General features: G+C 37.6%; 1 protein-coding gene across 1 annotated transcript in view; it reads left to right on the top strand.

Annotated features, from left to right (window-relative positions):
* Positions 1-12951, top strand: part of kmt2bb (lysine (K)-specific methyltransferase 2Bb) — a 50855-nt gene that overhangs the window by 6366 nt on the left and 31538 nt on the right. The window contains exons 4-15 of the mRNA XM_052109959.1: positions 1129-1322; positions 1585-1689; positions 2185-2341; positions 4806-5016; positions 5186-5250; positions 6811-7062; positions 7305-7411; positions 7538-7648; positions 8944-9057; positions 9403-9549; positions 11421-11513; positions 12064-12181. Of these exons, the coding sequence (XP_051965919.1) occupies positions 1129-1322; positions 1585-1689; positions 2185-2341; positions 4806-5016; positions 5186-5250; positions 6811-7062; positions 7305-7411; positions 7538-7648; positions 8944-9057; positions 9403-9549; positions 11421-11513; positions 12064-12181 (1674 nt within the window). The remainder of the gene's footprint in view (positions 1-1128; positions 1323-1584; positions 1690-2184; positions 2342-4805; positions 5017-5185; positions 5251-6810; positions 7063-7304; positions 7412-7537; positions 7649-8943; positions 9058-9402; positions 9550-11420; positions 11514-12063; positions 12182-12951) is intronic.

Genomic DNA, 12951 nt, shown 5'->3' with positions numbered 1-12951 from the left:
TGCTGTTCTCTTTTATTTTAAAATCAACATTGACCCTAAGTCTGTGTTGATACAATTAAATATCGTGATTTTTCTCACAATATTTATTTTGATACTTAGATCCATGTATCGTGGTATATCGTGATATTTTCAGTGCAGTCAGAGATGCTTATATGAGGCACGAAAGAGACTGAAACTGATCCTGCAGTATTCACAGTTTGTCGCTGGACCTCTGTCACACGTTATTCATTTGTACAATCCAAATGTCAATTTTTTAAATGCCAAGATCGCTCTTTCTTTCTATCTGCAATCCCCTATAATCATATGTGCGTAAATACTTCCAATATGCTGCAAAAAATGTCTGTGATTAGCTACTGGCTGGTACATTTTTTAGATTGTACTCACCAATGTTTGAGTTGTGTAGTGGCGAAGAATTTCAGCACTGAGAACCTTTCACAGCGAGCTGAGAGTAAAATCTTTACACAAAAAAACCCTTTTTGTGTGATGCGAGTCCAAAAACTAGATCCAAGTAAACCATTTGTTATTTAATACTGTTCTCTACAGTCAGTTATTTATGAAAACATTTTTTTTATTCTAATCACACCATTTGAACTAACAAACCCTTCTGTCAAAGTTTCTGCCACAGGTCTTAAAGAGACAGTACTGTTTTTTTAGCACTTGTTTTACTTATCTAAGTAAATACTTGTAAATAGTACAAATTAGGCATGTAAACAACAAGCATGAAACAATATACTGTATATATGCAATATAATACAAGCAATTTCAATACGTCATATTTATTTATGTAGTACATGGACTATTTTGTTTTTTAAAAAGCTAAAATGTCACCAATTGATGAAAAACTAATGATACAATAAAATTTGTAAAATGGATATGTCCCTAATTTAACAAGTTAGAAGGTCCCCTGTATAATGAATAACAGCATTAGTTGAAAGATAATTTATTTCATACTGTAAGTAAGCAAAATTGACATTATAACTGAAATATACCTAAACTAATTGAAATTAAAATCGAAATGTTATCATGATATAGTTGTATATCGCAATATATATCAAATCGTGATGTGTATTGCATTATGTATCGTATCAATTGGTAAAGTTTGGACTAATTGTTTTTTCTATACCTTAGAATTTGAGAAACTGCATCTCACAGAATCAGAACGTCTGATTTCTGAGGAAGCTGAGGAACATGCTGTTGAGGATAAAACCACTTCCCAGCGTCCTCGCCTTACAGTAGCTAACAAGCGCATGTTCAACCTTCTGAAGAAAGCCAAGGTTCAACTCATCAAAATAGACCAGCAGAAACAGCTGAAATCATCCGGGGTAAGTCATTAAACCACAGATTGGATTGCAAAATGTACCTTTCTAGTCAACAGTTTTATCGTTTTTCTTTTCTTTTTTTTTAACAGTGAATACAGGTCTAAGACTAAATTTTGCTTTGCTCAAGCAAACCCTAACACATGCTTTACAAATGTATCAGCAAAAAATTCTGCCCAGTATGTGCTTTGCGGTCAGATTTATAATTGAAGCACAATTAAAATTGTGTGTTTAATCTTTTCTCTAACCTCCTTATTTATTTTGGTAGATCTTACCAGAGAGTAGAATCACCTCAACAACGCGGCAGAGGCGAAAACCGAAGGAGCGCATTGAAAATCCCTGTCCAAACAAGACTGACGCCTCTCCAGAACAGGTAGTGTCCTGTTTATGTTGTATAGAGCAAACAATTTAAAATAAAATGCCAAAATGGATGGCTTTAAAAATAACCCTTCCCAAAAAAAAATACATGGTGCAGAATTGCTAATGGAATTTCTTTCATTTTTTTTTTAACCAGTCCTAATTGAATCGAACAAGAATCCTACTGAAAGAACTGAAGTTCTTATTTTTAATTTAAATTTTTCAGTGTATTCAATATGATCATCCTATACTTAAAGGATTCTTATTTGATCCCATTAGGATTGGTTACAAATTATGAGAAGAAAAAAAAATCTATAAACAGTCATGTCCAGTGAGTAATAAGTCTTATTTATTGCATTGTAATATGTGCACTCCACCAGTAATAGTCATGAATATGGCTAAAATGAGGCTGAAAGCCTTAATTATAAAAGTTCATTTAAAAATGGTCAATATCGGGCATCAAATCATTATTCTGAATTTGTTCTGTGCTTTTGTTGTTTACATTCATAAGGAACCTGGCAGAGGAGGACCTCGCATTAAACATGTATGCAGAGCTGCAGCTGTGGTTTTGGGGCAGCCTCGTGCCATGGTTCCCGATGACATTCCCCGACTCAGTGCGCTACCCCTGCACGAGAGATCAGACATATCTCCTTCACCTGCAGAAAAAGGTACTTTCACATATTCATTCATATACTGCAATCAAAGGCGGAGAGTTGTTACTGAACCAAAGAGAAGAGCTGTTAATGTACCTTTGTTGATTCATGATAAAATCTTGATTTTAAAATTAAGAGACCACTGCAAAATTATCAGTTTCTCTGTATTAACTATTTATAGATATGTGTTTTAGTAAAATTAACATTTTGTTTTATTCTATAAAGTACTGACCAATATAAATTTTTTGTCATTTAGAGCATTTATTTGCAGAAAATGACAATTGGTCAAAATAACAACAAAAGATGCAGTGTTGGCAGACCTAGAATAATGCAAAGAAAACAAGTTAATATACATTTTTAAACAACACAAAACTAATTGTTTAACTAAGGGAGAGTTAAAAATCAACATATGGTGGAATAACCCTGATTTTCAATCACTAATTACATGCATCCTGGCGTGCTCTCTGCCAGTCTTTCACATTGCTGTTGGGTGATTTTATGCCACTCCTGGTGTTTGATGGTTTGTTTGATGGTTTGTGGCCATCCATCTTCCTCTTGATCACATTCCAAATATTTTCAATGGGGTTCAGGTCTGGAGATTTGGCTGGCTATGACAGGGTCTTGATCCGGTGGTCCTCCACCCACACCTTGATTGACCTGGCTGTGTGGCATGGAGTATTGTCCTGCTGGAAAAAATTATCCTCAAAGTTGGGGAAAATTGTCAGAGCAGAAGGAAGCAAGTTTCCTTCCAGGATAACCATGTCCGTGGCTTGATTCATGCGTCATTCACAAAGACGAATCTACCCGATTCAGCCTTGCTTAAGCACCCCGAGATCATCACCGATCATCCACCTGGTCATCTAACGGTTAGACGGAAACCTGGAGAGGCCTTCTTGCCACAGTGTCACTCATGATGGTCAAAATAACAATAAAAGAACACCAACAATCATGCCATGGTCTGGTTTGAGTATTTCTGTAACCGCTGATCTTCTGAGATTTTCACACACACTATAGTCTGTAGAATTTTCTCAGAATGGCGCCAAAGACTAAAAACATCCAGTGAGGGGCAGTTCTGCGGACAGAAATGGCGGAGGAGGGCGTGGCCAGGCCGTGAGGATGTTGGCTCTTCCTTTTTTTTTTATCTCTCCTGCCGATTAGGCAACTCGGCGCCGGGCGTGCATCATCACGGCCCGGCCACGATCTCCTCCTCATCACACTCCTCCACAACCATTCAGACCGGGGACCCATCCAGACTGGCTTACTCCCACCCCACATCTCTGGAGGGGAGCCACTGCCTTTCCGGCTGTTCCACCCCCCGATGGTCCTTCCAGCCTCCTGAGAATCTGAGAGAGACAAGGGGAGGGAGAGACAGAAAGGAGAGGGAGTGAAAGGAAAAAAAAACTTCCCACGTTGCCCACTTCAGCGGCACCTCTGGCAGACAGCAGTGGGCTCCTCCACCTCCTGGCGGCTGGCAGAATGATCCTTCATCCCCTGGTGGACAGAAATGGTTCCTCTTCTTCCCGGCATATGGCAACGGCTCCTCTGCCCCCTGGCGGTCGGCAATGGCGAGTTCTCCCAGACAGCGCCCCCCCCCCCCCTTTTCCCAGGTTTTGGCACCAATATAACACATTGGTGCCAAAAGGAGGCGGGCTAAGCAGTCAGTGTAAACTTTAATGGTACAAAGGAACTTAAACATAAGATAAAACACACAGACGTGCACACAGCGCGACCACGTGCGTCTCTCTCTCCCTCTCTCTGGCATCCCCGGCTCTTTCTTTATCTCTATCCCACTGATTAGGCAACTCAGTGCCGGGCATGCATTCTCACGATCCAGCCACACCCTCCTCCTCGTCACAGCCTTGTTGATGAGAGAGGTCAACAGAGAATGGCAAGACTGGTTAGAACTGACAAATCTACAGTAACTCAGATAACCACTCTGTACGATTGTGGTGAGAAGAATAGCATCTCAGAATGTCTCAATGTTATTCTGAGATGTGGGTTGGCACTAGGTTGGTGCTGTTTTGGTGGCACAAGGGCAGTCTTCACAATATTAGGCAGGTGGTTTTAATGTTGTAAGTGTGTGTGTGTGTGTGTATGTATGTGTGATATATATTTATATATATATAAGAATAATAATCAGCATTTATGTAGGCAGCCATTTGAAAAGTATCATTAAAAACTATTTTGCCCAAAATGTGTTGATATTTAATGTAATATCCTTACTAGAATTTTGCATTGTTAGTTTAGCAACATGCAAACATCAAACTGTCTATATAAAGTGTTCCAAATAACGCACATATGAGGTTTCAGTTAGGATGCTATCTTAGAATGCAGCTTTCTATGGAGGGAATAGACGGCATAGCAGCTCACTAGGGTTTGGATGGAACAGAGTTAATGTGTTTACTGTTTCTGATAGCTTTTTTTTTTGGTGTGTTTGTGTATTGAGGTTCTGTTTTGACATTTTCTGTCATGGTTGCAGGTGTTGAGTCACACTCTGACCCAGAAAGCCCTGTGCTACAAGAACACAGAACACCGAAGTTTCGCAAAGGTAGAGCGCACTTGTTTGGGCCCCGGTCCCGAAGGTGTGGTGAGTGCAAAGGTTGTCTCCATGAAGAAGACTGTGGCAAGTGTATAAACTGCCTGGACAAACCCAAGTTTGGTGGACCCAACACAAAACGGCAGTGTTGTGTGTAAGTATGCTAGTTCTAGTATTATTTTGGCCAAAATGTTCAAGGACTTAATTTCATGCAACTGTTTCCTCTTGTGTAGTCTCTTTCCAGCCCAATGATTTTTCAAACTTGAGTCAACTCACTCCTTTCAAAAGAAAAACTAATAACTAAATCTTTCTTTGTTTTGAAGATACAAGAGGTGTGACCAAGTTGAGGAAAGGAAGGCCTTGAGACTGAGTGGCAAGTTCCAAAAAGGTAAGAAAGTTCTTAAGTGATGTTTTTTTTTTTTTTTTCAGTTAAAATACTTTTTCTATCCTGGCTTAGTATGGCAATGAAAATTTTAAGCCCTGGCTTTGTGGCACTTTCAACATATCGGTTTTGTTTTAGTTTTTTTGAAAATCGCAACTGGACCGCTATAGCAACATTAGCTCAAACAATATTTTGGTCTGACCAATTACAGATGATGGCAATGTTATGGAAACCTGTTTATCTTGTTGATATGCAATTCCCCACACACGGTGGTGACGTCACACTGCTTACATTTAATATATAATTTACCATCTATAAATGTAATTAATGTTAACAAATTATACATCTTTTCAAAGGTCTAAGGGTTCAACATTGATATCCGATCTCGGTTTCATGAAAGCAATGCTTCAGAAACAGCAATTTAGTTATTTGTGCCAGGAGTACAAATGAAAACATGCAATATTAAAATGGGACTTTATATCTTTATGAAAACGCAATCGCTAGAGGAATCCAGTTCACCACACTTGGGTCAATTGCCCATCACAAGCGTTCATTGAAAAACATCCAGTAGCACTTTTTGTCCAGAAAAGTGATAAATCTGAGAAATATTGGTATATTCTCCATTGTTTACATGAAGAACTCGCCTGAAATAATTACCCTTCATTACCTTTCTTCAACAAACTATGCAATCTGAGCAGCATTCATGTTGTAAAACTGTATATTATCTTATATATTAGAGTCTCATAAACAAAATGAGTGTCTCTCCAAAGTCTATTTTTTTATTTATTTAAATAAAAAATAAAAAAAATTATCTATTGTCACACATTATACATACATTTTTGCATATATACAGTGAAATAATTTTTTTCACATATCAGAGTGCAGGGTCAGCCATGATACGGCGCCCCTGGAGCAGATAGGGTCAAGGGTCTTGCTCAAGGGCCCAACAGTGGTGTCTTGGTGGTGTTGGGGCTTGAACCCCCGACTTTCTGGTCAGTAACCCAGGGCCTTAACTGATGAGCCACCACTGCCTTCCTTTTATTCATAATAGCCGAGCAGTGCAGTCAGATTTTGTGTCATCTTGAAAGGTGGAGCCTTAATTTTACTCTGTACACTGGCAGTGATTTTACAGAGGATAAAATCTTGCAGGAACCTCATTTTTTGTTAGATCATCTTCAAATTTGAAACGTAACTTCTTTAGACTTGTGGCTTTGAGAACATTGTATTTCTGGGTTGTCTTGGCACTTTTATTATTGTTTTTAGATTATAAAAACATGTTCAGCACAAAATATTTCCATTACTATAAACTTCAGCTTCTCTAACTTTAAAAAAAATAACAACATATAAATTCTGAATTCTTGGGAAATAAAGCCCAAAGTGTCTTCTTTCAAAAGATGCTCAAAAAGGGGGTGCGTATCAACAGGTTAAAGTAATTAAACCACTGTTACTAGTGCCGTTGAATTTGTACACTTTAGCTTTAAGAGTGTAAACCAGCAAAAAGGATGGACAAAATGAATTGCATTGTGATCATTCTAGAAACACCAGCCTGTTTGCAACTGTTCACAGGGCACAAGAAACGGCGTCCATCGATCAGTGTGGCTTACTCGAGTAATGAAGAGGGTGAGGGCACTGATGGACTTGGACAGATGTTTCCACCATCTCTGGGTGACAGTCCATCTGTGCGGAAACAGCCACGACGACACGTAAAACCACGGTCCTACAGCGACCAGCTAGATTACGATTCTGATTTCGACTGGATTGGAGGTTTGAACTCCACCTCCCAAGCCCGGAGGAGAACTCCTGGTCTTCGCAATGCAGGTTAGACCTCTCAATAAATTAAGCATGGAAATCAAGAATCAGCCGTTATTCAAAGCACGTTCCATTTTTAAAACTGGAATGGCAAGATTTCCATGCAAGATTTCCATCTGGATGTAAAAAATATAATAAAATGTTTTTTTTTAGATAGTTAAAAAATGTATTTATATTAAAATATATTTTATTTAATTAAATTACAAACCGATATATATCAGCCAAAATGTTGTCTATTTAATGCATCAAAGATTTTGTGTCATTGGATGACTTCATTGGTGACGCATTTGACGAGGGAGTGCGGCATCGCCGCCCTGGCTTCCACAGAGGGCAACCTATAAGACGGAAATTTGACAAGGTAATTCGATTGTACAAGACGCAGATGATAACTGTGGGCACTCTCAAACAAATCCTCTTTTTGCCAACATCTCAATAATAAAAAAAAAATGTTGGAAGCAAATTCTCTTATTTGTTTTCTTTGCAGAGCCCTCATGATCAGACTCCACCCAGCGTCCTAGCGGCACTCGCCAACGGTTTTGAACAGAGAGAGCAGGAGCCTGCGGAGCCCACACACAAGATCTGTGTCGATTTCAAGGTACATTTCTTAATCCTTTACCAAAAATGAGTTTATTTAAGGTGGACTAGAGTAAATAAGTCCAGTGATACTCAAAAAATATTATTTTTATGTGATTTTAAGTTGTTTTCAGTGCTTTGCCACATGGTGGCAGCACCTTTTTATAAATTAAAGAATCTGTTACCCAGAATTCTCTGCATACACTTTCTGATAAATCTACACCATTCTTAGTGGTTTTTTTTTCACTTAGAATGCAGAATTTTTGCAAATCTGGATGCTCAGTAGTGTTTGTCAAAATTACATTTACATTTGACCCATCTTTAATATTTAGCATTTAAAGATTAATTGAGTTTTTTTTATTTAACCTTTATTTAACCAGGAAAGTCCCATTGAGGTTAAAAACCTCTTTTTCAAGGGAGTCCTGGCCAAGAGGCAGCAAAAACACAATCAATTACATTTATAAAGGTTATACAACACAAATAATTAAAAACATTTACAATTTAAACAGGTCATTTCAGGTTCTCTCAATCTGGACTTAAAAGCATTTAAGGAAATGAGTTCAGATAATTTCAAGTCTTTTTGCAAAAAGTTCCATGCAGAAGGAGCGGAGTAGACAAAAGCCCTTTTCCCCAGTTCTGTTTGGGCAAATGGAACAAAGAGCAGCAAGTGATCATTTGATCGCAATGAATAAGAACCAACACTTCTCCATGTGATTAAACTACTGATGTAGGATGGCAACAGACCAAGCATGGCCTTATAGATAAAAATATGCCAATGCCCTGATCTCCTGTTGGACAACGATGGCCAACAGGAGTTTTACACCTAAATAATAAATAGTGTTTTTGTCAAGTACGTGTACAATAATGTAAACTTAAATGAGATGAAGACTCCAATCACATAATTGGCCAAAAAAATTAATGATTTATTCTGCATAAGTGTGGTCATTCCTTGCCCCATATTGGACATTTCCAGTTGCAAAATAAATGAGTTATTGGTGACAAATGTGCTGCAAATGGGGTATTTCCACAATGGCGTTGCTAACTAACTATTTTATCTTTTCTTTAATGATGTGTCTATGCTGACTAGTGTCAATATAAAGACCAAGACCAGTGTCCTTTTGACCTTTTAAAAAAAAATAAAAAAAACCTTATAGACAGACCTTAATAAAAAATGTGTATGCTTTTCATAAGGCATCATTTTCTTTTCCATCATTTATTCCATCATGCAAAGTTATTTCTGGTCGTATCTTCAGGTGAAAGTATGGTGCATGGCTGTGTGATGCCATTTGTTACTAATTTCTCTCTCGTCCCCCACAGGAGGACTGTAGTGTGCAGAGCGTGTGGGCAACAGGTGGCCTCAGCATTCTCACCTCTGTACCCCTCGTGCCACACTACGCCTGCTTGCTGTGTGCCAGTAAAGGCCAGCATGAGGTACATTGTGACTGCAATGACTAACTATAAAAACAAATTTCCCAACACATGTACATGTACTAAATGTTCCTATATTTCCCAGTTTGCTTGAGACTTTGGACTGACAGTAACAGACTTAATAAATATTGAGTCTCTCTGAGATTTGAGACATGGACTTTTTGAGACTTAGACTTTACTTCAAATGTCAAACTTGTGAATGTGACTTCTAATGAAGCTTAGCTATACTATAATACCAGGAAAACCCATTAAATTTTATCACAGCTAGTCTGCAGTATTGTTTTGTCTTTGTGACTGTTCTTCAGTTTTTAAATTGTTATTAAGGGAGTTTGTGGTGATGTTCTGCAGATGCTGCATTGTCAAGTGTGCTGTGAGCCTTTCCATCGATTCTGCTTGGAGCCCTCAGAGCGCCCCCTGGAGGAGAACAAGGAGAACTGGTGTTGTCGCCGCTGCAAGTTCTGCCGCGTTTGTGGTCGCAAGTACAAAGAATCAAAGGTAGTTTACGAAGCATCAGACATTAGCATGATCATGGGCACTTGCAGGGATAGTTCACCTTAAAGCAAAACTTCTGTCAGCATTTACTCACTCTAATGTTGTTCGAAACCCGTACGACTTTATTTGGTCGAACACAATATGACAGAATGTAAGCTTCAGTCACCATTCACATTTATTGTATGGGAAAATGAACAGCATCAACATTCTTACAGTTTCTTCTTATGTGTTGTATGGAAGAAAGTCATACAGGTTTCTATTAAAAGTAGTGTGAGTAAATTAACCATTTAACTCCATGTAGATTTCATAACCCCAACCCTCTACAGACATGTTGGAGATAATGTAAGTGTAATGAAACTGAAAACTAAAAAAGACACTAATCAAATCGAGAAGGGGTCATCTTCACATAAATACAGTATATAGTATTCGTATATGTGACTTCACACAATATAGTTTGCAGGATTATATATTTTATTTTATATTTCACTTTTCATCATTTTAATCACATTTTAGCTTTTAATTATTTATTTTTTTACAAATGTCACATTCTATCAATTCATATGATTTTTCTTTTCTTAATAATGAAAGAAGCTGTTGCCTCTATTTGAAATTTCATACATATTTTTTAAACAATATATTCACTAGGTTGGAACCTAATAATGAACATAGAATTATATGTTTAACAGTTATTTAAGAATTGTTTTATAAAAATACTAATTAAAGTGCTACTACATCAAAACTACTATGCAAAAAAATATATTTAAATAAAATTACCAAACCCCTGTATAGATGCGGCATGGGTGTATTTGTTAAAATCTTAAATATTTACACTGTTTTCTGAAGTTAAAATGTTTCACTATGTATGATTGTGGCTTTAAATATTTATTTATTTACACATTTATTACAATTACTACATTTTGTTGAATGTTTGTTTATGCACTTGTGTGATTTATATTAAAATGAATAACCAGTGCTAAAATGGTACCGTCTCTTTAAGAGATCCTGCAAATGTTTACGGTTGAATCATTGCAACATAAATTAATGAGAGAGAAGTTGCAGTTGTTATTTGAATGAATGTTTATGTTTACCTTTTTGATCACCAACTCTCTGTAAATAACAAAGGATTTTAAAAGAGACATGAAATGAAAGTAGGGTGCGTGAATCTTGTCTTTGGACACAAAATACACGGAACGAGCCAAATGGAAACTTTACATGCATAATAAGTATTGACTTGGTTGTACAAATATTTATTGTACAATTTCTCAAATGAAAATCTACGTGCTTCACTTTTACCGTCCAACAGCCATTCAACGGGGCAGGGGTGTTTCTGGTCTGTAGCCATGCTGTAAAACAGAGCATGTTGTGAAAACAGTCTGTGGAAAAGTGCAGCCAAATAAGGTCAAATTCCTTGAGAGTGTGCACTCATGAGGCACAAAGCAATGTAAGAGACGAGGTTGAATCCAGCTTCACATTCGGCAGTTTCTTATTCAGTAAAATGATCGCTGTGTTTAAGTTCTTCTTCACCACTACACAACTCAATAACTGGTTAGTGAAATCTTAATATTTTCTTGCCAGTGGCTAATAACAGACATATTTTAGTCGCATAGTGCAAAATGTAGTCATATATGCGAGTGATTTACTTGCAATGTAGAGGACTGTTACCCAGTAATGACAAAACTGAAATTGTGTCCAAGCTTTATGCTTTTAGTTCCTTCATTGTTCTTCAAAGTTTTTCAGGAGCTCTGTAGAGCAGTTTTGGTTTGAAAACTTTGTGTCTGAATTCACTATGTTTAAGGGGGATTTCAGTGGAAGCATGTTTTGTGGAAGCCTTGTGATGTCATCAGTCATTTTTATTATGTTTAATTCCTCTGCAGCCTCTGTTGGAGTGTGAAAGGTGTCAGAATTTTTATCACCCTGCCTGTCTTGGTCCCAACTACCCTAAACCCAACAAACGAAAGAAGCCATGGGTAAGTTGACTATGTCGGGACTTTTCTCTATACAACACTTTCAGTATGAGGAAAATCTCATTGTGGTTTGCTGACTCTACTTCCATAACCTTGCAAACTAACAAAGAAAGCTTTTGCAGCAAAAGGGGAAAACGTGTTTGTATTAGGACCAGCTGAAATATCAAGCACAAGACACTGAAGTACAATTTAAAGGAACATGTCATGTATGATCTTATAGGAATAGTTGAACAGTCTATTCACTGTTTTGTTCGAAACCAGGTGCTGTTATTTTCTTCTGTGGAACACGACAGTATAATTTTTTCAGGAGTCTTTAAGCGGCTGTAGGAGTGTGGAACACTAAAAGGCCACAAAAACACAAAAAAAGCACCATCAATTTGACCATACGACTGCAATATACCATGATACGCAATATACCAAGTCTTCTGAAGATATATGATGGCTTTGTGTGAGGAACAGGCTGAAATTTCTGTCAATATTCCATTGGAGTCAATTATGTTGATGCTTAATTTTTGTTAGTTTTCTCTTTTATTACATTTTTATTTTTTTTCAGGTGTGTATGACGTGCATCAGGTGCAAAAGTTGCGGTGTGACCCCAGGAAAGACCTGGGACACTGAGTGGAATCATGACAAGGGTCTGTGTCCTGACTGCATGAGATTGTTTGTTCAAGGTGAGACTTGTTTGTTCTTATTTTCTGATAGACTTCTCACAAGCTGCACTAGGATGTCCATTGCATATTCGTGATTCATTCATTCAAGTTGGAGGAGCTCGTAGGGCCTCAGTGGAAACCCTACTTAAAGGGATAGTACACCCAAAAAATAGAAATTTTCTCATCATTTACTCACCCTCGTGCCATCCCAGATGTATATGACTTTCTTCTGCAGAACACAAAGATTTTTAGAAGAATATCTCGGCCCTGTTTGTCCATACAATGCAAGTAAGTTGGTGGCCAGATATTTAAAGCTCCAAAAAGTACAACATCAGTATAAAAGTAGTGCATACAATTCCAGTGGTTTAATCGATGTCTTCTGATGCAATAAAATCACTTTAGGGTGAGAACAGATGAAAATGTAACCCCTTTTTCACTGTAGATGTTGCCGTTGTAGTCTCTATGTATGATCATGATTTCAAGCTCCATTACTCTTCTTAGCGCTTGACATGCACTGAGTGCTAGATGGTGTTTGGAAGTGTAATCTAGCTTGAAATCACAATCGCCAAGCAGACTGCTGATGTCAAGGTTTATAATGTAAAAACTATTTGTTATATTATGAGTTATCTGTTCTCCCCCAAAATTGATTAGATCAATTCAGAAGACATTGATTTAACCACTGGAGTCTTATTTGATTACTTTTATGCTGCCTTTATGTGGATTTTGGACCTTCAAAGTTTTGGTCAAATTCACTTGCATTTGTATAGACCTACAGAGCTGAGATATTCTTC

This window comes from Xyrauchen texanus, chromosome 38, assembly GCF_025860055.1.
Source record: "Xyrauchen texanus isolate HMW12.3.18 chromosome 38, RBS_HiC_50CHRs, whole genome shotgun sequence".
NCBI lineage: Eukaryota > Metazoa > Chordata > Actinopteri > Cypriniformes > Catostomidae > Xyrauchen > Xyrauchen texanus.
Note: the sequence above shows the minus strand (reverse complement) of the source record. Positions and strands in the feature narration are given on the sequence as shown.